General features: G+C 30.3%; 1 protein-coding gene across 1 annotated transcript; it reads right to left on the bottom strand.

Moving 5' to 3' along the window:
• Positions 1-3,901: 3,901 nt before the first annotated feature.
• Positions 3,902-6,088, bottom strand: LOC124841595 (putative mannitol dehydrogenase). Its single transcript, XM_088094168.1, has 5 exons — positions 5,928-6,088; positions 5,736-5,849; positions 4,767-5,280; positions 4,454-4,604; positions 3,902-4,307 (listed from the first exon to the last, which is right to left on the bottom strand). Exons 1-5 carry the CDS (start codon positions 6,023-6,025, stop codon positions 4,102-4,104), a joined length of 1,083 nt encoding a protein of 360 aa, XP_087950294.1. The 5' UTR covers positions 6,026-6,088; the 3' UTR covers positions 3,902-4,101.
• Between the last annotated feature and the right edge of the window lie 20,918 nt (positions 6,089-27,006).

Raw genomic sequence — 27,006 nt, 5'->3', positions numbered from 1 at the left:
ATTTATTCTTTTTACAAAAATCCCTGAAAGTTTTTCCCCACATCTCTCTCATCATTTCTAAGATTTTTCAACTTTATCTGCAACATTATCTGTTCACATATAACATGAGTTATATGATCACAGCACAAACAAATAAGGGTAAGCCAACCATATCATACAATCATTAAACTTACTTATAATATAAATGTTTCAATCATGTATTTCTGCAATTTATAAATACCATTATCCCGATGTCATTAATTCATCATCTTTCTCATTTTCATAAACCTTCCAAGTATACCATGCTTACTCACGAAGCCTTATGGTCAGACCGCTCTCTGCCTGCTTCCTTAAGCCTTACCTGTATACTATGTCTTACTTTCTGAAGCCTTATGGTCAGACCTCTCTCTGCATGCTTCTATAAAACATACGAATCATATGTTTATGTCAAAGCCTTATGGTCAGACCACTTTCTGCCTGCTTTCATAAACCTCGGGTATTACTTTGCTCATATCAAGCTCTCATGGTATAAACCGAACATACTACTCCTAGTAGTAAACATCATTTCATAAGTAATGATTCTTATATCCACTCCAACATTTCATAAAATCAACAATTCATACCCTCTTATCCACCTAACTCAATCATGTTCATTCTTTAACCATAACTTGACAATAACCCGTTTTGGTGTCAATAAATTAAACATATTGCCAGATATCATACTTCATATTATAAACTCATTTTTCCCATAACGAGTATAACTCAACATATTTTCACCAATCAAAGGTCATAGATCAGCCAAAGTACATCAACATATTTTAGGAACTACATATTAAAGTTTGGGTTCAATGTAACGGTAAATGAAATATATATGAAGTTTTTACCATGATAACTTAAGAACAAAAATATAGTGTTCATCATACTTTTCAAAATTTCGAAATTTATTTCTCAACACATAGACTTCTAATTACAAATCTGAACGGTCAAATTATAGTAATATATCTTAGGAATCATATATCAAATTTTCAAGTTGATCCAACGGTCAAATAGAATAGAATCTATATTTTACCGAGAGTACTCAGTAACAGAATAACAGGGGTAATTAATTTACTCAAACATGCAGAACTTATTTCTCCAAGTACAGACTCTTAATTAATGATCCGAACGGTCAAAGTGAAGAAATAGATCTTAGGATTCATATATTAAAATTTTAGCTAAATCCAACGGTAAAAACAATTAAAAGGAATGTTTTACCACAGTAACTCGAAAATAAGAAAAATTATAATCATGAAAACTAAATTTACACAATTGAATAAATAACTACCATTACCAAAATTTTAACATGTTCATAACTCATATTCATGATCATAATATGTATAAATATCATATGTAAGAAAGGATTAGCTCCCCTACCATCAAAATAATCTTAATATAAAAATTCAGGGGAAACAAGAAGTTGAATATGGCAGAGCCGGTTAGACAACTTCTCATCCTTTCAGAAAGATGCAATAAAAAAATAGATAAAACAATAAAATTTCTGGGGAAACAAGAAGTTGAATCTGGCAGAGCCGGTTAGACAACTTCTCATCCTTCCAAAAATACAATATAAATAAATAAGAAATAAAAGGTCTGGGGAAATAAAAAGTTGAATCTGGCAGAGCCGGTTAGACAACTTCTCGTTCTTCCAAAAATATAATATAAAGAGATAAGAAACAATAAAAGGTCTGGGAAACAAGAAGTTGAATCTGGCAGAGCTGGTTAGACAACTTCTCATCCTTCCAAAATTGCAAAAGGAATAACTAAATGTCTAAGTAATAATAACGTACAATTAGCATAGCATAATCAATATCACGTTTTACAACCATCAAACTTGGGTCTCATCACAGAAGCATGTTCTTATTCAAAATTCAAGATCATCCAGAAACAAAATACTCCATATTCAAGATTTAGGATTAGACAAAAGCAAAGTATTGTATACTCAAGATTCAAGAGTGACTTCCCTTACCTCTATTACAGACTTAATCTCCTCGTTCCCCGAAAACTTCCAGAATGTCTCCTTTGCAACTAGAAATTCTTCTAACTCTCTCCTCTCAAAATTTTTCTGAGTTTTTGGTATAAATTTTCAGCCTTCCCCCTTCGCTATTTATAGCAAAAAAATTTACTATTCATTTTTACTATTCATTTTTACTATTCATTTTGACTATTCATTTTTCTATTCATTTTACTATTACAAAAATAATTTTTTATTCACAATTTGATGAATTCTGATATCTTATGACTCAAGACAACGTGGAATACTTATCCCTTCCACACACTAAATTTTTTTTTTACTATTCACATTTTACTATTCACTTTTTACTATTTTTTTCAAAATCTAGTATCTGAATTACAATATTTTCAAGGGTCTTACAGAGGAGAGGGTCGTCGGTGGTTGAGGGGCGGTGGGAACATCTCAAGCGCGGCGAGGGGTGGGGGGATGGGGGGCGTTGCGCCGAGTGGGGGTTGAGGTCCATGGTGGGGGAATGGGGTTGGGTTGGTGGAAGGGAGAAAATCTGGCAAGAGTGATGTCAAAAAAAAATTATGTGGCACTACACCATCAGCCAGCTCAGCTGATTTTTAACGGTGTTAGTTTTTGAGAACCAAAAATTAAGGTTTCCTTAAGTAAGATGACTAAAATGTATCTTACTTTGAAAGATGAGCTAAAAACAAATTTGTTTGATAGTTTAGGGATTAAAAGCATATTTAACCCTTAATTATATATATTAATAATATTGTGAACTCAAATGAAAAGATAATGAAAAAGGGACATGTTTCTCTTAGGATAAAAAGCTTGTCTTTTGCAATTTTAGTATATACCTTAAAAAAAACTTCAAGGCAAAATTTGTTATATTAAGATAAAAGAAAACATCAAAATTTCTTAATAATGTGATGTTCACTAGACAAAATCTATTATTGATAAACACCTTATAACAACATATTCTGTTTTTCTAAAAAATATTTTATGAAAAAGTATAAAACAAATAATTAAAAAAAATATACGATTATAACATTTGTTATTAGTGAATTTGTAATAGATAAAATAATTTCTTCAAAAACTTAATTTCGGGAAAATTAAGCCAATAAAATATATTATAATAAATAAACTGTTTTCCATTACTTTCAATTGAATGTTTCAAAAGAGAATTAAAATTGGTAATCATCACATCCAATACGCAACTTGAATTTGTAATAACAAAATATTTAATTGAATATCAAATCAAATTTATTTCTCTCACGCTTTGTCTTATATATTATAATAAATAAACTGTTTTCCATTACTTGAATGTTTGAAAAGAGAACTAAACTTGGTAATCATCACATCTAATACGCAACTTGAATTTGTAATAACAAAATATTTACTTGAATCTCAAATCAAATTTATTTCTTTCAGTGTCTTATATATTATAATAAATAAACTGTTTTCGGTTACTTTCAATTGAATGTTTCAAAAGAGAACTAAAATTGGTAATCATCACATCCAATACGCAACTTGAATTTGTAATAACAAATTATTCAATTGAATCTCAAATCAAAGTTATTTCTCTCAAACACTTAGTCCTTACAATGTCTCCGGACAAGAAAAAGTGCTAGAAGGATATTAAATACAGACATTAAGCAGTTTTACTATAAAACTGCTCATTGTTGTCTACCCTATTCGTAAATATGTCTAATGATCTCTGATCTTGTTTCTATTTATCGTACCACAGATCTTTATTAATGTGAATATCAAAACATAAAAAATATATGATTCAAAGTCACTGAAGCATATTATCTCTATTATTGATATCAAGTTCATTAAATCGTTTATAAAAATTTTAGTAAAAGAAAATTTGTCCTCATTTTTTCTTAGCAGTATAAAAAAGATATAAATATTAAGCCATAATTTTAGTAAAGAGATGTTTACTAATGACATAATATTAAAGATAGCAACTACATCCAAGCCATTCATAATGCCTCCTAAAACAGACAGTAAAACATCCAATCAAACTACACATCCACTCGACAACATGGACAAATTCCTTATTTAAAGTAATAAACATTTCTTCCTCTACATTCTTCCTCTGCAACATAGATTATGAAAATTTAAGAGCTGGGCTTCAGTGTGTTCCCAATGTCAATAACAAATCGATATTTGACATCTGCTTTGACGAGACGCTGCATTGCCGTGTTTACATAATCAACAGGAATAATCTCAATGTCAGGCTGTATATCGTGTTTGGCACAATAATTAATCATCTCTTGAGTCTCCTTTATTCCTCCAATGTTACTGGCAGCAACACTCTTTCTCGCTGCAAACCAAACACAATAGTACGTCTTTAAGAAAAATAAAATATATTTTTTCATTAACTATATTTACAAGATAATTTTACATCTAATTTATACTTGCGTAAAGGTTCTTTATACAAGTGTAATCATTTTTCATGTGCATGCATACCTAGTAAAGGAAAGATGGGTAGCTCCAAAGGCTTATCAGGTAGACCAACAATGACATGTTTCCCACCAGTCTTCAACAAATCAACCAGAGGGACCAGAGAGTGAACTGCAGACACTGTGTCTATTATACCATCCAGGGTGCCCTTTGCAGCCTGAACAGAAAAAATGGCACTTAGAAGTTAAACAATAACTTTTCCTCACAGACACAAACTAAACCGTATTAAAAAAACTCATAATAATAAAAAGCAGATTTTTCAACAAACTACTTTCATAAAATAATTGTAGAAAGGTTCAGAAAGGGAAAGTTAAAGTACCTCCAACTCCTCTGGATTACGACTGACCAAAAATGAATCAGCTCCAAGATGCTCAATAGCTTCCTTCTTTTTGTTTGGAGATGTGCTGATTACAGTGACCTTAGCTCCAAAAGCTTTGGCAAACTTAACAGCCATATGACCAAGGCCACCAAGACCAACCACACCCACATGCAGGCCTGGTTTGTCAATTCCAAAATATCGGAGAGGGCTATAAACTGTGATCCCAGCACATAAGAGAGGACCAGCAGCCTCAAGAGGTAGGTTATCAGGAATGCTGATCACAAAGTGTTCATCTACAACCACCAGATCAGAGTAGCCTCCTTGTGTGATGCTCCCATCAAGATCCTTCGCTCCATAAGTCTGAATCGTTTTTGAGCAGTAATTCTCAAGATCCTCATCGCAGCTTTTGCACGACCTACAGGAATTAACCATGCACCCCACACCCACCCTATCTCCCACCTTGTGCTTCTGTACCTTGCTTCCAACCTCTATCACTTCACCGGCAATCTCGTGCCTACGTTTTGGAGCTTAAATTAGAATTCAATCTATCATTAACACTAATAACTTGTCAATGATAAACAACAAATAACATCTTTTATTGAAAAGGTAGCTAACTATTTATCAAATAACTAGTCTGCATGAAAGGTGTTTGTTTTCCAACTTACCGTTTAGCATATCTACGGCTTCGTCTAAACAGCAGATCTATTGTCTTAGGCGTTTTATATTTATATAACTTTGCATGGTTATCTTGCAGTGACTTCAAAAAATTCTTGTTTCTTCTTTCTGTGTGTGCACCCTCAAAATTTGAGTTAAAGCTTAGTCATTTTATTTCATATTTTGAAAATCACACTAGAAATTGATTATATGAACAAATTTCCAGAACTGTTTCTTGTTTCAGAAATCGAAGGTAAAAGTTAAGACAGCATCTAGTGTTTAAAACATATACGTGAAAAAGAGTAAGAGGCTTACCCGGGTATCAGTGGATAAGTGGACTCACCCCAGTCACTCCTAATAACGTGGAGGTCAGTGTGGCATATACCACAGAATAACACTTTGATTGCCACATCTTTCTCTCCTGTCTCCCTGCACCATTAGAAAACAGAACATCAGAAGCGTGAACTACTTCTAAAGTTGAGGAATTGAAGAGCTTGAAATGAATACCTTCTGGTAAAGTCGAAGGGGGAGAGAACCCCAGATTTGTCTCTAGCAGCCCATCCAAAAGCATTCCTAGAATGCTCCAGTCCTGGTGTTGCAGCCATCTGAATGTGTTGGACTCTAGAATTGTGAACACGCTGTAGCAGCCTGTGCGTAATTAAAGGCACCAGCGCTCAGAGATATGTGAGATATGTGGTTCATAGTCTCTCGTACGCAATTATTATTTATGAGGCCACGTGGTGGGGACACTGCTCTCTATTCTTTTCATGCTTTCTCTTTTTTTTTTTTTTATTAGGCACGTATCATATAAAGAAATACACTTAAATTTTTTACCTTCTGTGGTATTATCTTTTATTTTTTTTTCTTTCTTAAAAAATATAAAAGTCTATATTTTTATAATCATTTTATTATGTATCAAATGGATATAAAAATATGTTTTATATTGTGTTATTCCTCTGAAAAGAAATGCACTATGTCAAATTCATTATGAAGTATGTGTATGGTTGAGATTGTGAAGATTATACACGTTGGTATCAATCAAGCGGTATACATGGTTATAAAATATCTTATTTTTTGGTATTTGGTCGCATTGAATATAATACTCAACCAAGTTGGACTTCAGTGTTAAGTACCTTATCTAACTGAGAATCCAATCAGAAGAGTCTGGAACTCAACAACTATTGGTGTTTTTCTTACACGTGTCTACTGATGGAGACATTGGATCTGGACATTATAATTTTATTTTTAAAAACATTCAATTCTACATATAGATCATTTTTTAAATTAAAAATATTTATTAAATTTACAATAAAATATCATTAAATAAAAACTCTGGAGCTTTCCGTATCTTTAGTTACCCACACTGTTCACGTGATTCATTGAGATGTCAAAACTCAAAGGGTAAAAATTAAAGACAGACTAATAAAGTAAAACAAAATATAGTTGTTTATATAACAAAATATAGAAATGAATTAAAGCTTGTAATAATTTATTCGATATGATACCATACAAATATATTATAATTTGATAATTTAAAAAATTATTAAAGTAATTTTACATTGAAGTTTAAATATGATTGGATATAAATATTTAAATATCTAAAGGAGGTATCATAAATTTAAAAGGGTTAAATATGTTTTTAGTCACTAAATTATTGGCCGTTTCTGGTTTTCGTCCCTCTTTCAAAGGTATAATTTGGTCCTCATTTTTTTCGAAACGTTCGTTTTAGTCCTCGAAAACTAAACACTGTTTAAAAATTTGGTCCTCATTTAGCAATAAATGAGAATTAAAACCAAAATTCCGAGGACTAAAACGAACATTTCGAAAAAAATGAGAACCAAATTGTACCTTAATTTGAAAGAGGGACAAAAATCAGAAACGATGAATAATTTAGGGACAAAAACATATTTAACCCAATTTAAAAATAGTTTTGATATTAGAAAAATAATACATATTGGTGGATACTGTTTCTGTCTCTAAGGACAAGACGACAAGCTGAAAAGCAACAAGTAATTAATACTTTGCTCGGATATCAAGATATGCTTGTATTAAAGAATGAAAATAGAATAAAATAAATTATTGGAAATGAGAAGAAACTAAAGAATATAAAAACAATTATAATAAATTTGATTGATAATGTGATAAAAACAATTATCTATATATTAAGATATTTAAAAAATATATTTTTTAAATAATTTATCGTAAATTTTAAAAATATAAACTAAAAAAATTAATAAAAGAAAATTTCATTTTGAAATAAAAAATACTAAAGTATCAAAACTCAAATTAACTAATATTATTGTATTAAGTAATTTAATATTTTAATTCGTTTATTTAAATATAAAGATATTAAAAATAATTAATTTTATTAAAATATAATCAATTATTTTCAATTTCTTCCCATAAGTATTCTCTCACATTAAAGAAAGTTTATATTTAGAAATGATTTTAGTCTTTTTCAAATTTATAATATTTATGTCTTCATTTTTTTCTAACTTTATATGGGGAAAATAAATATATGTTCTACTAAAAAGAAGAAAAATCACATAAGTTTGTAAAATCTTAAGAATGATTTAAATAATATGACATGCTTTAAAAAATTACATATAATATCATAGATTATTTTTAATTTAGCAAAAATAATATAGTCGATTATGTAACATATAATCAATTATTATCGATTACAAAATTGGTAATAATTGAGAAATCTTGTTTCTTCGTAAATTTTCACAGTTATACGAAAAAGATAATTACAAAAATTTTACATCATTTTCCACTTTTTAATATTTTTTCTTCATTGGATTTCTATTTTTTCTCTTCGTTTATTTCTTTAAGCTTTTCTTTATAAGTCAGTCCTTTCAAAGAAGTAAATATAATAATATTTTATTATAATAATTAATGATTTTTAATATAATGCATTATTATTATTATTATTTTAACACTTTGTTAATATTTATATTATAATGAAATAATAAATTAAATATATTAAATTAATTTCAAATTTACTATTTATGTTAATTAATTAATTTTAATAAATTTTAATTTTAAAATATAATTTTTATCTATTAAAATTTTATAATAAATTTTCATTTAAAAAATTAAACTTTATTTGAATTCTATATTTTAAATAATTTTTCAATTTTAAATTATTTTCAAAATATTAATTTAAAAATTATTTTCTAAATATATTATAAAACATATTCTATTACATTAATTAAATTAGTTGCAATCTTTTCTATATTTCTCATTTTTATTGTCTTTTTCTTAATATGAATTATTTTTTTCTCTTTCTTCCATCTTGTTAATGAAAATAAGTACATTGCACATTTGTCATTGTTAAGACAATGTTTGGATTGCAATGAAAATTTAAAAAAGAATGACTATTATATTTTCAAAAAGATTATATTGTTTAAGAAATCTGAATTGATGAATGAAAGAATTTGAAGAGGAACTTTATGAAAATTTCTTATTAGTACGATAGATTAAAAAGTGTTTTAATAGGTAAAGTTAAATAATTAATATTTTATTTTTACAAATATATATAATATAAAATTAAATATAAATAATAAAAACTATGTTAGGATAAAATTAAAATTATTATTTAAAATTACATAAATAATACTATTATAATCATAAATATTATTATTGATATATAATAAAAAATTATATATACTAGAAAAAAAATCAATTCTATAAATTACAAAAATATTATTATTATGATTATAATAATTATTGTTAAAAATAGTTTGTATTATTAAAAAATTGAAAAGAAAAAATACTTTTAAAATAACACTATAATCTTAAAAGATTTTATCTGGATGTCAAGTCATGGTATAAGCATTAGTTTATCCTAGACCCAAAGCCTATATTCATCTGAAAAAAATAAATTTGTGAATTTTATAATTTGTTAAAGATTTTGTTGCATACGTCTCTGTACTCTTTTTTGTTCTACAATTTTGTGTTTTCTTCTATAGTGAGTCTTTTTTAAGGTTCATTTTTATTTTTATTAATGTTTATCTTTCTTTTTATTTCTCATCTATCTCTTCATTTCATTCTTGTTTTTATCTTTCTTCTCTTAATATTATTTTTATTTTAGTTTTTGTATTGTTGTTGCACTTTTGGTGGTTATACCGTATGATCACTCAATCAACATAAGATCAAATGGTCATATAGTTAATCACCCTAATGATTATCTTGAGATTGGACCTTGATAAACTGTAGGTCGAATGGTCACCCTTCAAGGTAAGTATACCTAATTCTGATTAACTTACAGCCAAACATGATTTGTACCAATTGGGTCACAATTTGATCGTCAATAATCCAAAGCCCATTCTGAAATCTATAAATACATGTTTCAGGTAAAGTGGTAGGTAACTGCATTTATTACGCATTAATTATTAAAATTGTCACATCTTTACTAACTTTGACATCAGAGTACCTTTTATAGGTAACCTCTTGATTCGACCGAATGAAATTGAATGATGAACAATGTCAAATACATACATCCAAACATCCAAGATTTAGTGAGTAGATAACCTCGACCCTATAACCAAAAATATTTTGGTGTCCACCGTGATGCCCTGAGGAATCAGAAGACAACCCAATGATGACCACCAAGAACATGAGTACAATTGTGCAAGGAAAATCAAGCAACTAGCAAGATCCTTTGAAGCTTATCAAAGAGATGCAATGCTAGATGTAGGAGCTGCAAAAGAGGCACGAAGAAGAGTTAGCGACATTGAGAGTCAAGAACGCGATCACTCGCTAGGAAAAAAGGGCCAAACATTTCGTGTCGGGCGATCCTGGACCGTCGAACCTGAACAAGCAAGTGGAGGGACCAAACAAGACAGTCTAGGAGGAAGCATAGCAGCAAGCAATGGAGCTCCTTTGGTACAAATGGTCCATACGGTCGACCTGCTACCATTTACCCAAGCTATCATGGAGACACCCATGCCCGAGCGATGGACGCCTCCAACGTTCGAGAAGTACGATGGGTCAACTGACCCGAACGAACATTTTAAGATGTTTGTCAAGTGACCCCGTGTGGTGTAGAGCCATCTCTTTATCTTTGAAAGGGGTTGCGTTGGCGTGGTTCAACTCCCTACCACCCAACTCCGTGGATAGTTTCACCGCCCACACCTTATTTGTTTGGTTGTACTAGGGATGACAACGGGTCAGATCGGGCACAGATAATGCCTACCCACAACTTAACTCGCAAAACAAAAATCCAACTCACAACCTGTTCGTTACCCGCGCTGGTACCCGCTTAAAAAAATACTCGCGGATACCCTTAAAATTTTTTTAAAATATATTTTAAATATTTTTAAAATAAAATTTAAATAAAATTACAAAATATATAATATAATATAAATTAAAATTTAATTTTAATTAAATTTATCCTAACCCTCAATTTGTAAGAACAAAACTGTAAGTATAAAACTCCAAGATCATAATCGTAGAGAAAACCCAAAAGAACTACAACACCAAGAATCCCAAAAATTCCCAAACCAAAAAAGAAGATAAACTCCAAACTTGCTACAAGGTCAAGAAAAACCCCAATCCCAAAAACCTTAACCCTAAATAACGAGAAATAAACAATTTTCCCACCGTGCTAGAATAAAGATAGAGAAGAAGCTTGAAGCTTCTGGATTTGCTCACGAGAAATGTAAAAGAGAAGAGATTGGGTAAAAAACTCTTAATAGAGTTTATGAGAGAAACCAACAATTGGGAAATTGAAATTTTTAATTAGGGTTACGTAATTTTTAATTGTAAAGATTTCCTACTCTTTTTTAAGAGTAATAAAACGTAAATTTAATTTAAAAAAATATAAATATAAATTAAATTATTATTATTTTTGTGGGTAACGGGTACCCGCAGGTCAGATAGTATAATACTCACACCCGACCTATTTAGAAGTGGGTATTAAAATACACATTACTTGTTACCCATGGGTAATAAATATCCGTGCATAGTAACTACCCGTTAAAATTTTTATTCGTGGGTATCCAGGACGCGGAATTTTTTGTCTATCCCTAAGTTGTACGCAGTCAGTCGAAATATGTAGGTCAAACGGTCACCATTCAAGATAAGTATACATAATTTTGATTAACTTATGGTAAAACACGATTAGTACCAATTAGGCCACAATTAGGCCATCAATAATTCGAAGTCCAATCCGAAATTTATAAATACAAGTTTGAGGTAAATATGTAGATGATTACATATTTATTATGCATTAACTACTTAAATTGCTAGATCTTTACTTACCTTTGCATTGAAGTAGTTTCTTCAAGTAATCTCCCAATTCGACTGAACGGAATTGAAGGACGAACGGTGACTAGGTTGGATATCCAGACATGATAGACTTAGTGATATATAACATTGATCTCATAACTGAAACAATGACCATTGACATCTTTTTCGTGTTGGGACGTCGCATCATTGTAGTTATGTTTGGGATGCTACAACATTGTTATTATCTTGATTATTGGTTCATGTTTGAACTGTTGATCTTAGTCTTTCTCACTCTTATTCTCGTTGTTGTTTGATTAAAACTTATTACTTTATTTTATTTTTATTTTTAATATTTTTTTATGCTTATATTGTTTTATCAAAGCTGATTTCTGAAATATAGGTCTCAGTTAAGTAAAACCTAATTTTTTTGTTTTACATTATTTATATATACTTTGTGTTTCGGCAGGATTTAGAACCCTAATCCAAAACATTCAAAGTTGTCTGCTCCGATGTCCAGTTGTGTTGTCTTCTCTCTTCTCCTTGTCCAAGCCGCGAGGGAGGGTGCCTGCAAAAGACACTCCGACGCTCAAGTCAGTGATCTCGCGTAGTAATCTTGTAATCAAGATTAGCTATCAGAGCTCTAAGTTAAGTTAAAAGTTCCTTGTCTTCTTTGCCAGACAAATATTTATAAATTATAATGAGCTTACCGTTAGGTCTGACTCATTAACCACCAATGAATGACAATATTAATTGTCAATAAATGACAATTATTTTCATTAACTCCCCGACAATTATTACTATTGATTACCTTAACGACTCTTTTTACCGGTCGGTTCACTGACCTGAGAGATATCATCGGTTGGCTGATTCTTTTGTACCTTTACCGTTCGGTCGGCTATGAGTCCATTTTACCGAGCGGTTAACTGTTTGTCCGCTTAGTTCATTTGTCTAGGAGGTACCATCGGTCGGCCATGAGCTCAAAATAACTTAGACACCTCTACACCTTTACCGTTCGATTGGTTACGAGCTCATAGTAACACTTTGATTTTAAAAATAAAATATAATAACAAAAAAACCGTGCCGAAACCTGTACTACTAGTTACATTAGATAGATACTAGCATATATCTAATATTTTCATAACAAAACGTACTAAAGTGTATTATACTATAATTGGTGAAAATTAAATTACCAAAAGAAGTATATTTCCTTTGAATAGTAATTGGGAATGTATGAAATTAATTTTTCTCCACTTAATTATTGATTTCACAAAGTAAACTTGCCTATTGCAATTGTATATACGTACACGTTAATTTTTTTATATACTTAAATGGGTTAGAATCCATGGGTCAATCTGAGCTACCACGAGTTCGAATCGGGTTAGATTTGAAAAAAATGAAATTTTTTTATACGGGTTAATTTTTAACTCGACTCACTTAGAATCTGGTTCACCTGAGTTGAACCCACAGTGAGTCGGGTTAGCTTGTTACCAATGAGGAGCATTGGTATCTTGAAGCTACAGTGAAATTTTGATGATGATAAAAGCTGAAGAATTGAAGACTCTAAATGCATCTTTGTTAAACGCATTTTGTAGAAACAAATGTATAGGATAAAATGTAATGATGTAAAAACTCTTAGAAGTTTTCATATTTAGTGAGTCATTGCACAAATAATCGATTATCAAGAGGAATAATCGATTATCACAAGCCAGTTTAGAAGAGAGTTGCTTACGCAAATAATCGATTATTACACAGAATAATCGATTATCACTGTTTTGTTTAATTCTGTCCAAGTCTCTGGAATAATCGATTATTGCTCAGGATAATCGATTATCACCATTTTGAAAACCCCATAACGGACACAAATAATCGATTATCACTTATGATAATCGATTATCAGTGGCAGTTGGGAGATGTTTTTTCAGTTTTTGACCCTGCACGAAACTAGGCTTATAAATAGAGGTCTTCACAGCTCTTAGAAGAAACTTTTCAATTGAGAGTATTAGAGCTTTGTGCCTAAGGGAAGCTCTCTATGAGTGAAAAGGATCTATGCCATTTTGAGAATACAGTTTGTCTGAGGAAGTTCTCAAAGTGATAGAGTGCTCTTGCCTGGTCTTGTGAATAGGAGAAGCTCGCGTTTTGTGTGTCAAAGGTCGGAGCAGTTCTCTTCAAGTTGGCTGAGCAGGTTCTTCCGTTCGTTTGTCGAAGGAAGGTGTTTTCTATTCTTTGCTTATTTTGATTATCTGATTGTAATCTGCAAACTATATTTTTAGTGAAAAAGGTTAATCACTATTTATAGTGATTAACGACTGGACGTAGAATCTTTTGATTCGAACCAGGATAAAAATTCTGTGTTGATTTTCTTGATCCCTAAACTCTTAGCACATATTTTAACTTGTGTTGTGATCGTTACACGCTTTCCGCTATCTATATTTTATTCCGCTGCGCGACTCTATACCGGTACCGATTGTTCCGACATAGCTCACCAACCCACCTAGTTTAATTTAATTATTTTTTATTTTTTATTTCAATATTATTTGTTACCATTTTTTTATTGTATTGTAAATATAAATAAAAGAAAAGATGTTTCAAGAAAATAAAATATTATAAATTTATGCATTCAAGACTCTAATCTTATAAATAGATAACTGACACAAAAATTATCAAATATTATAAACTTATTTATTTACTTTCTTGAGTTTGTTTTTGGATTACATTTAAGTTATATGTTACTTTTTTTATTTTTGAATTGTCTTTGGAGTTTAAGATTATTTTAGAGTGAAATTTATTCAAATTTCAATTAAAAAATTGTAACTTTTTTTTAAAAACTTGTAATTATAAATAAGTCAATGAGTCAACCCGTTTAACTCACAAACCCGTGGTGAGCCGAACCAGATTCGAATTTTTTTGGCTCGCTAATAAATAAGTCGTGTTGGATTGGTCATTAACCCTTTGTTCACTTGAATGGATTTGGGGGAGAATGATTGAGTGGATTTGAGAGGATCTGTAGATAAACTTTTTTGTTGTTTATTTGAGTGGATTTGGAGGTAGGTCAGAGTGGATTTGGAAGTAAATTTTTAATCTATCACATCAATCAAATCCTACACTAATTATCTATCACAAACGTTGCTTCCAAATCCACTCTGACCTACCTCCAAATCCACTCAAATAAACAACAAGAAAATTTATTTTTAAATCCTCTCAAATCCATTCAATCAGTCTCCCCCAAATCCATTCAAGTGAACAAAGCCTAGTGACCAATCAATGGTGGACTGGACCAGATGACCCTTTATAACCGCTCTAGTTTTCATGCAACTTATTCCTTTGAATAAAAGAATAAAAATATATAATTTAATTTATTATATAATTAATGATTTCAATAAAAGATAGTTATAACTTACACATAATTAATTATAAATTAATAGCATATTTAATTACATATGAAACTAAAACTTACGTTAATTAATTTAGTTTAGATTATATTCACAATTGATTGAATTACAATGAAATCAATCAACTAAATCTTTTAAAATATATAAGAAACTCATTAACTAAATATACCAATATACATATTTATGATTGAAATTTTGGGATATCACATCAATATATTTTTATAAATATAATGACCTAATAAAGAAGTATGTGACCTGAATGAAAACCTGAGATATAATTTTGGAGGCATCATAGTCTTAAATTGTAATAAAGATTAGCTTCTTTTTTTCATCTTATTATTTTGCAAATTAAACTATGATAGCATATGTTATATGTAGGATAATAATGATTCAGGTCGGATAATACTTATTTGTTATCTGTACCGTAGGATACCTGAGTCTACTAAACGGTAGACAAATAACCCAACCGACCGTCCACTAGGCCTTCTTATGTTCGTATCACTTACAGTTTGATGTTGACTACTTGGTGATCGACAATTAGACAGTAATGTAGTCGACTAAACGATCGACACATAACTTAACCGACCATTCACTGGGCTTTCTTACGTTTGTATCATTTAGAGTTGGATGTCGACCACTTGATGATCGACAACTAAACAGTGATGTGGTGATAAAGTGCTCGCACGACATTTCGCATAGTTACATCAATACATAAGACGCTCGACGTATAATGAGCGATATCTTAAACTTAAACGGCGTAGCAGTTAGAGGTTACCAATTACGAATATCGGTCAATGCCATAAATCACGGGAATAACTGACCCAGTATCAAACACGATCTAGCGGTTATAACTTTCAAATAGTCAACTTCGGTAACCACCCGAACTTTCAGGTAAACGGTTTGTTTTACTGTTTTAAATACACAAAGCACACCAGAAAAAAGGTACGTTTTTTCCCTTTAGAGAAATTAAGAGAGAAAAATTATTCTTCTTCTTGGCCACCTTGAACTGAAAAGACTCAGTAAATCCCTTTTTGACTTGAGCGTCGGAGTGCCTTTGCAGGTACCCAGCCCATTTTCCCATCAGAAAGCATAGCGCAGGAAGGGAGATATCACAGTAACGACATCACAGGAAGGAGCAGCTGAGGTTTGTTAGGTTCGTATCTCGGTTTCCACATCCATACTGAAACATTATCTAATGGTAAAAGAAAATTCATCCATGTTTTATTATTCCTTAAATATTCATTTAAAAGTATTTATGGATATTTTAAAATTTGTAATTACTCGTGTATATCGCTAATATTTTAAAAAATATATTTTATAAATTCTTAAAATAAAATAAAATATAATATAAATTAAATACAAATATAAATTTAATTTTAATTAAATTTAACTTAATAAAATATAAATTAATTTTAATTTTAATTAAATTAAATTTAATAAAATATAAATTAAATTTTTATTTTAATTTTTTTGTAATTAATAAATATATATTGATATGAATAATATGATACTCTACCTATAGGTAAATATTAAAATATTCACTATTTTTTATCCATAAATAATGAATGTCTACGAGTAATAGTTATAAATTTTATCTATGAATACAGATAGTTATTTTTGTCATTTTTAATTATGTGATCTAATATCTATTCTTTGCATTTACTTTGTAAATTATCAGTTACAATCTGTAATTGTCAAAGACTTTCAAGGGATCCTATGCCCGATGATCTCCATCCAAGGAAATGGAAGAAATATCTAAAAAATTATTACATGAAAGGAACCCTTAAATAGAGAAAATGACATCACAAATTGGCTGAATAGCAGGGACAGTTATCAAACAAAAGAGAAACTCACAGTTATCATCAACCAGAAAAATTATACAACACAAGATTTCCTTCTTTTGTCTGACACATGGTTTCACAATTCGAAGATTCAACATCACCCACTAAAAGCAATGACAGCGCCACACATTCAGATATTTTTTCCACCATTAATATTGCTTTAATAAAAAAATTTCAAATTAACTCATTGCAAATTTATTTTTCAGAATAACATTTAGATTGTGTTTAGTTGGAGGTAATTGGGGAGAGTGATTGGGGGAGAGTGATTGAGTGGATTTGAGGGGATTTGAGGGTGATTTTTTTGTGTGTTTATTTGAGTGGATTTGAAGGTAATTGAGAGTGAATTTTGGGTTGAAGTTTGTGAGAATTAGTGTAAGATTTGATTATGTGACAATTTTAAAAAATTAGTTTAATTGGTAGAAATTAAAGATTACCAAAATGTCCCTAGGTATTAAAGTAATATAAAATTATATTTGTTAATGTTATATTATTGTATGAGAATAATAACAAATCACAAAAGGGCAGATTAGACAAATTACCCTTCTTCCTTGCAAATCATCGCAGTTAAGAGAGTGATACTACAGTACGTGAATCTCGCTGTTACCTCTGATTCATCGCTCACAATACTACGCAAGTGAACACGATATTTTTTTAATCCATCGCTCTCTTTCCCTCCTTAACAGTGTATCACCTCAAAGTGAACACAGTCTTAGGGGTCAGAATTTCACTTTTCAAAAATCGAATTTTCAGTCTATTTTTTTTATCATTAGTTATGAAAGTTTCTTAGAATTCAATTTTTGCAGGATTTGATATATTTCTGTTTTTTTCATTTGTCTTTGATGGATCTTGATTAAAATATTCACTATTGGAGGTCAAAATTCGATCCTTAAGGAGTCAAATTCCAACTTTTTGTGTGACGTTTGATATTGTTGAATCCACATCAAAATTAAACTGTGCGTGTTCATCGCTAAATATGCGAAAAACATGGAAATTTGGTTTTCAAGAAAAAATAAATATTCTGATGTGCTACAGTATTCCATGTTATTATAAAAAATAAACTACAAATGAATCCTTAACATTTACAAAATTTATAAATATCATAAGAACAACAAATACATATAATTGAATAACTATAATTATATAACTGTTAAAAGAAAAAGCGATTAATTCAATTTATAATATATTTCTTATGTAAAATATTAATAGATAATTCAATAAAAACTTGATAAATATATTCAACAAATACAAATTTTATCAGATAAACTCTAACTCAAGTTAAAAAATTAAACTTAATTTAATTTTAAAAAACGTGCTTATAAGTATTAAGATAGTCTAAATTAACCTTATCTTTTCAGTCAATAACTTTTATTTGGTTTATAATTATAATTTTTATATTTCAATTTAAAAAATTAATATGAAATATTATAATTAAATAAATTCAGCTGTTAATAAAATTTGCAAATACAATAATTTCATATGCTTTTTGAAAAAGAAACAATTAAAATAATAAATTAATTGCTTTTTCATGGAATATAAGATTTTGAAAACTCAAAGAGTTTGAATTTCCTCCTTTTCAAACTATAAGGAGGTAGGACCAAACAAGAAAGTTGGTTCCGCAAATGAAAAAATCTAAAGTTTTGATCGTTATAAGGATGGGAGGAAGAAATCCAATAAAAGCATTATCATATGCAGTGAAATGCATGAGAGAGAAATAATTTCAATAGAAAAATGTAAGATTTTGTCCAACCAAAATATTTCCATTTCATTTATAGAAAACAAGTGCAATAATTAACATTTGATTGACCGATGAACAATTTATTTAAAATAATGTTAGTGAGGTGAAAATTCTCCATAAAAAGTGTTAACGTGGTGACATTAATTTGTTTAATTCATTATTATAATAGTATATTCAATTTATTAATATTTTTATATAAAATTGTACATAAATAAAATCGATGTATAATACCAATTATTTTAGACAGATTATGATTCATATCTTACGTATTATCTTATCATTAATGTGAATTATTTTAAATTATCTTTTATTTTGATAATTTCAAATTTTATCTTATAAGTTGATGTAATAAAATTTATTAGTTTATTATCATAAAAGTATGTAAATTTATTTTAAGAAAACTTTTTTTTATCAGAATTACAATTATATCTTTTTTAACTTAAGGGAATTTTAGATTTTATTTTGTTCCTAAACAATGTCGGTCTATATTTTTAACAATCTAATCTCTCAAACTTTTATTAACAATACATATAAACACTTTTTATATATTCACAATAAAAACATAAGTTTCATCTTTACATATTCAAAATGTTAATAAAACTATTTTTTATAATGTCCTTAGTGTGTTCATCACGAAAATAAAATCAATAATTTCTAATAAGTTCCATAATATATTTATAAGAAAAACTAATATATATACAAGACATATTGATCTAGTTTGGTTAAACTCAAAACAAAATGATAACACAGTTTGGTTAAACTTGAAATAAGTGCTTTAAAAATAATCATATAGTTAAGAGTAGATTATATTTTCACATTGAAATAAGTAAAAAAAAAAATACAGATTTTAAAATGAACAGATTATACAAACACATAAAGAAAAGCTAAAATATGCTGATTATATTAAAACCACCTTTGTTAAGTAAGCTTATACAGACTCATATAATAAATACACACATGCTATACTAGGTCCCTACTCTAGTCGAATGGGGTGCTTTATAGCAATACCTTTTTGGTCTAGGGTTCAAGAAAAGACAGTTTGTGTGTTTTAATAATAAATCAATGATTGAATTGAGCTTAACTAGATCTTCGGCTCCATTAAGTCCTTCTATGCTTCTGGTCTTTCAAAACGGATGTAGTCATACATAATGCCTTGAAAAGGACTCATACCTTTTGTTTGTCTAAGATAGATGGTGTTGCTTCCTTCCACCAATACATTGCTTCCTACTTCAATACTATAAGGCCAATACAATCCATGGATGCCATGTCTTGCTATTGCATTATCTTGACCTATTAATCCCGTAGAAAAATGTGGAGGACGAGCCACAGGGTTGTTGAACCTAACCTATTAACACATGACGTAATGTTCGTGAAATTATAGCTCATACCAGACCCAACAACTACATATAATTTATAAACACACTCATATCTCGACTTACCATCAAGTTAGAACGTGTAGCTGAGGCCAAGGCAAGTCGCAGTGTGTAGATGCCTCTCATAACAAATGGGAGATGAAATTTAATCTCCCATACTGTTGGATGATATGAGTTGTTTCCAATGTTCCTGCATTTGGATTTTAAATTATAAATCAAATCTCAACAATAATAGCTATATATAGTTTTTAGATCAATAAAATTAACTACATTAATCACCTGGGAACTTGAGCATAAAACCAATCTTTACTATAATCACTCACGCCAACAGTGTAAGTGAGGTCCTCATTTGGATATAACTCGTTGTAACGCTTCCATAATCCATATTGTCTAAACCTGTCAGTGGGAAAATTAACGTAAGAGAAACTGAAAATGGGATGCAGGCGAAAAGCTTAAGCAGTTGCTGATTGAGTTTTGAACTAACTTGTGCAATGGTTTTGCTATGTATAATCGGTTTATGAGGTTAGGATAAGGATTTGGAACGTGGAACTCTGCAGCAGAGCGATCTGGGATGCCAATTTCCCATAAGGTTGGTCCAGTTCTTGGAGGATTGTATATGAGTGAACCCAATTGGATGATACATCCTACAATACACAGTGCAAACATGTTAGTGACAATAATCTGTCACACAATAATCATAGATGAAATTCGTGGAAAATTACGTACCTGGTGTTATGGTTATGGTAGTGTTATATTTATAGTCTCCAAAAACTCCAGGAATCCATGCATATAAATTGTAGTCCCCTGGTACAATATTTGCTATAGCGAAGTGGCCAAGTTTAGCAGCTTGAGTCCAGAATTGGTAACCCTGAAAGAAATGGTAAAGTAAAAGGAACACGTTTTTTAGTGTTTCATTGGCTAGTTTTTATTTTCTATTCCGTGATTGGAACGTAATGGAAACTATAAATAAATACCTTGCTTTGTCTCTGCCATGATCCCACGTCTCCGGGAAGTGCCAAACCAATTTGGGCATTTTCGCCATATAAAAATGTGCCTCCTTTAATGTGTCTGGTGGTAAAGGCAAGCAACATTAATATTTCGTATCAGAAAAATATTATAAGATGAAATATTATTTGATGAACATGTATGTACCTGTCTTGGACGAGTAATTGTCCTTCCACTCTTCCCCTTTTATTTGTAGGGACAAAATCCTCTGATTTAGGGAAATCATAAGGCCATCTATTGATTTCCTTTGATAGCTACGTGAATGAAAAAAAAATCATCAATCACATTAAAGTCTGATATAAGAACATTTTTAATGTGGTATTGAAGGTTGTTAGTTGTGGTACCTGTTGTACGGCATCACTCCAGAGGACTTGTTCTGAATGATGAACCCTTGAAACTGAGTTAAGATAAGCAAAAACGGGACCATATACTTTCTTGAAGGGTTCTCCTTCGTGTAATGTCATGGTTACTTCCTTCCCAGAGTAGTGAGTGGTATGGAGTATCTAGACATAAATAAAATCATCAAATTATATATGAAGCTATTATTATGATGATGATGATGATGATGAGAAGTTCTGAACTTACATTAAGAGTGACAGGGCCAACATGAGAAGTAAGGCCTTGCCTGATTGGGCCACCACTACGAAACTCATTACTTGGTGTGATCATCCAAAAGCCCACTGACTTATTGTTCTTGAAGTCCAAGTTAATCCACCCATGAACTTTGTTGTCTTTGTTCTCACAAGAGTATTGATATTTGTCATCAACCTGATCATATAGTCCAATCCCACAACAAAATAATCACACACAATATCACCTTTAAAAGGTTATTTTTTCTATAAAAAATATGAAAAGATTTTCTGAAAAAAGTAGAGAGGAGTACCTCTCCTTGAAGCTGAGGGTTACTAGGATTGGTGATTAGAGCAGCTTCATCATAATCAAGGCGTTGCCCTGTAGATCTATCTTCTGCTGTTGGCATGACTCGCTGCCTATCATCTGCTATAGCCATGTAGTGGAACCTGTGCAGGTCACATTTTACTATTGGTCACTGTTTTGGACATTTTAAGATTATGATTACAAACAACACTCATAAAATTATACGTTTGTGGCACTGCTTTTCAACTTACCTCTCTTTCTGCAGCTTGAAAACAATCCTAATGTGATCAATCTCCGTTGCAGGAAAATCTTCAGGATGCTCAAATATACCATATATGTATAATCCTGAACTACCTCTTCGTAAAATATATCTGCAAAATTCCACCATTTCATAAATTGTTGGTCATGTATTAAATTACTTTTTAAAATATACATGTAGTTGAGCATGACCTAAAAAAAACTACCTTTTGTCTATGTTTAAGGGAGGACTTGAGTTGTCCTTGTTCCACGTTCTGGAAAACGAAAGTTCTACTTCATTCTTGTTGGCCTCTATAACTGAAAATCTACTCCCTTCAATTCTGCGGATCCAACATATATGCTTAAATTTCATGATTCATTATGTTATTATCAAATCTATGATGACATCATGAACCCATACATTTATAATCTTTTTTTTTATAGATATGAATATGGAAAAAGGCTTACCCCCAAAGTTTTGAAGGGGCTCCAGGTGAATTCCAGACAATGTCAAAATACCTGCAAAGACGAGGACTTTAATAATAGCTTCCTATGATTCTTTGTTTGGTTTTTGAAAAGCTAAACTTTTTAATTTGTTTGAAAAGGGATGAGATAAAAAAGGAGTTATTGAATATAAGTTAAAGACGCCATAGGTATATACGTACCCTCTGTTGTTGAAGTTATTGCGACCTTCAAGCACATTTTTTATTCCATTATATGAAATTCCAAGGATAGTGCCCTCCGGATTTGAGAAAGTTACACGAATGATGCCATTTTGCACTGTGATCTGAGGGCATAAGATAAATTAATGAAAGTTGCCTCATTTGGTTACAGTTCATGTTAAAATTGGATATTTAATACCTGCTTGTTTTCTATATGCAATTTGACTTCAGGATTATTAAAGGCTACGTCAGAACCTTTGAACTCACTTAAACTCCTGCAATTGGAAATATAACGTTGAGTGAACAATAAGTTATGATTATTTTGTATGTGTAAGGTTATTCCAAAAAAGAATCAATTGCATAATTGATAACGATATATTAAAATTATACAAAATAAAAGTAATTATAATTATTTACAACTTATATTTTATGTCAATTTTTATATTATTTGGATTCCAAAAAGTGACATAGTAAGAATCAACAAATCATGTATTAAAGGTATTGTCTTTTGTCCGTCTCAATTTTGTCAAAAAAAAAATATTATTAAGATGAAGAAATATTTAAACTATTTCAGACGTCTACTCCTAATCAACGTGAGATTATAGGATGTGATGAAAAGAAATAAATAAATATAAATAAAATTTTATATATTATTAATATAAAATTATATATAAATTTTTGTTTAAGATATGAAAAAAATCTTATTGAAGAAGAGATGGTAAATTTTTATTGAAAAACATGTTAATAATTATTTTTTTAAATTGAATGTACACGAGGAAAGACAAAGAAACATAGAGATTATTGGGTTAAGAAAAAAAATTACAGTAAGAGAAAAACCTTGAGGCACAGCGAATGAGTAAGAGGCAGAAGTGTATTATTCCCCCTAATAGGAGAAAACCAGTTTTCTTAGTGAAAACCATAATTTTTATCTTGATATCTGGATGTTCAAGCAAACCTTTCAATTCAACCTAGTCGTAAGATGCTCCAATTTGTTAAAGAAAGAACTATGTAAAAAGTTGGACTAGCGTTGGAAATATATACTGTATAGTAGAGATAAGTTAAGATTTTCTTTCCCACTAAATATATTTATCATATAAATTTGAAGATAATAATTAATTAAACAGTTATCTTTCTCAATGTATTTTCATCAGTAATAACTCGGTAATTTATTAAAAATTATAATCTTGTAGAAATAAGATAATAAAACAGATAAATTCAAATTGTATTGCATTTAGGCCCGAATATTGGTTGATTGAGTCAGATTCGAATCTAATATAAGTAATTCAATATAATAGAAACTTAATATTTTATTATTTAATTTATCGGATTAGACTAACCGTTCGGGATTAAATTGATTGGATTATTCAGATTATATGTGATCAATTTAATTTTTTTTATAAATAAAATAAATGTATCTAAAAAAAATTCACTTATGATATTAGTAATTTCTTTATAATAGACTATAATTTTATCTAGCTTATTATTAAATTTAACAAAATATATCATATCAAAATCAAAATTTAAAATGTACTTCCAAATTTATAAACATTAAAATATCAATATAGGTTCAATACTTACAACATTATAACCAGTATCCAAATCTGGCTATTATTATTTTATTTTATATAATATTATATCTTCACCACACCCTTGGCCAAACTTTGCTTTGGTTTTTTAAGATTTAACAAATTTGCGTTTTATTTGTTCATGAGTAGTTGCATTCAACAGGATACAAATAATTAACTATACCTTTGGTAATTTTCAAACTTAAGATATTATTGGATAGTTAGTTAAAATACTAGTAGTGATGTGATCAACGTAGAAATAACTAATAACGCCAACTGTGTCGAATTTACTAATACCATTAAACTAACTTGTCATTCTTATTATAATTAATTAATTTCTTTTAATTGCCTACTTAATATATGAATGTATTAATTTGATTTCTCTATTTTTGGTATTTTTTTTTATGTATTGAAAAATTTTCCAATATATATTTAATAAGATATTGAAAATGTGATTCATTTTAAATAATTTTTTATCTTTATATATATATATATATATATATATATATATATATAATTTTGGATATCAAATAATATATATATATATATAGGATATCCAAAAGAAAATAACGTTGATATTTTTAAAAATATATTCTTTTTTTAATAGAATAATAATATTAATATAATATAATTTAAAATTATTTACTTATAAGATACTTATTTATTATTTTATCATTTATTTTTTTTTTCGTGATGGATATTTAGTCTTTTAGTCAATAAATCAGGTTAATTGATAAATTTATAAATATATTTTTGGATTGATAATTCTAGTTGATTATTTTTGAGTCAATTACCTTTTAATCAATTATTATGGTTGACCATATTGATCGAACCCAAATCGATTAGCAAACCGATTAATATACCATCAGGCTGATTATTCGAACCTACATGTAGATCGACTAATTATAGAGTAAAGGTCAAATTAACACTTAACTAATGATAATTATGAATCAATCAACTAATGTTGATTAAGATATGATTGGGTTATGATCAGACTAGTAAAAAGGTAAAATCTCATAACAACTACTATAAATAAATGTATAAGATATGACTGTACATACATGACTGAATTTAATATCCTTGTGATTGGTCACCTACTGAATTTAAATGGACAAGAGTTAGGAGCGGTTCATGACAAGCTATTTGGGAGTTGAGAGCACTTGTCTAGCCCTTGTAGAAATATTTTGACGCCCACCGTGGGACTAATTGGCCACTTGTCTACTACCATAGTCACTGCAAGGAACATAATGAGCAATGTTGTGGTAAAAGAGGTAATCAATTTCTACCTCTGTGGTTGGCCACTCACCTCGGCTAGTTGGCCTCATTCGCTCGGCTCGGCCAGTCAGCTTCAACCAGTTGGCTTGTTCAACTAGTCGGCCTCGACCAATTGGCTTCAACCCTCGGCCTCAATTACTATCAATTTTTTAGTATCGGTAAATCGGCTCGGGCAGTCAACCTCAACCAGTCAACCTGTTCAGCCACTCGGCCTCGGCTAATTGGCCTCAATTAGTTGGCCTCTTCAACCATTTGACCTCAACCATTCAACATTATCCATTTGGCTTTAACCATTTGACTCGGCCATTCAATCTCAACCTCTCAAACTTGATTTCTCTATTGACTTTTTAGTCTTAATATTTCGATTAGGCCATTTAGTCTCAATCGTTTAGTTTCAACCGTTCATCTCGAGCATTCTGCCTCAACCATTTAGCTTGGCGATTTGACTTCAGCCATTCAAACTCAACCTCTCGGCCTTAATTTTTTTGGACTTTTAATTTTAATCTTGATAGCTCGGCTTGACCAGTAGGCCTAAACCAGTTGTCCTGTTTAGCCACTTCGCCTCGGCTAGTTTAGCCACTTCATCATGTTCAGCCATTTGGCCTCAACCATTCGGTCTCAACCTTTCGGGTCAATCATTTGGTCTCAACCATTCGACCTCAACCTCTCGACCTCGATTTTTCTATCAAATTTTTAGTCTTGACATTTTGGTTCGGCCATTTAGCTTCAATCATTCAACTCAACCATTCAACCTCAACCATTCTGCCTTAACCTATGGGCCTCGATTTCTCTTTTTGACTTTTCAATCTTGACATTTTGTTTTGGCCATTTGACTTCAACCATTTGGCTCGACCCTTTGGCCTCAACCATTCGAATCGGCCATCCGACTCCAACCATTCGACCTCAACCTCTTGACCTTGATTTTTTTGTTGAATTTTACTCTCTACATTTCGATTTGGCCATTCAGCGTCAACCATTTGATTTCAAGCGCGTGTTGCCATGAAAAATGCAATGTCAGAATTGCAGGTGTTGTTGAACTGATTGAAGATGTTGACTCATGAGGCTATAACGAATCATGATGAGTTTGACTGGCTACAAGATGATGTCGTTAGTAAGAAGAAGGAGACAACAAAGCAAGTAGAAGAAATGACAAAGGAACGCTATATGTTGTGATCGAAGATTATGAATTTGACCCACATGCTCGTCACTGACATGAGGAAGATCTCGACAAATGAATAACATGAAAATATAGATATAAAGAGGAACTCAGTAATTCAAAAGTTGGTCATGGTCATGAAGAAGTCAGCTTAAGAAGACAACTAATGTAAAAAAGAAAAGAAGAAGTTGGCCACAAAGAAAGAGAAGAACCTAATTATTAATTAAAGAAACAAACT

This window comes from Vigna umbellata, chromosome 7 (genome assembly GCF_029865625.1).
Source record: "Vigna umbellata cultivar VRB3 chromosome 7, Vumbellata_1.0, whole genome shotgun sequence".
In the NCBI taxonomy this organism is placed as follows: domain Eukaryota; kingdom Viridiplantae; phylum Streptophyta; class Magnoliopsida; order Fabales; family Fabaceae; genus Vigna; species Vigna umbellata.
Note: the sequence above shows the minus strand (reverse complement) of the source record. Positions and strands in the feature narration are given on the sequence as shown.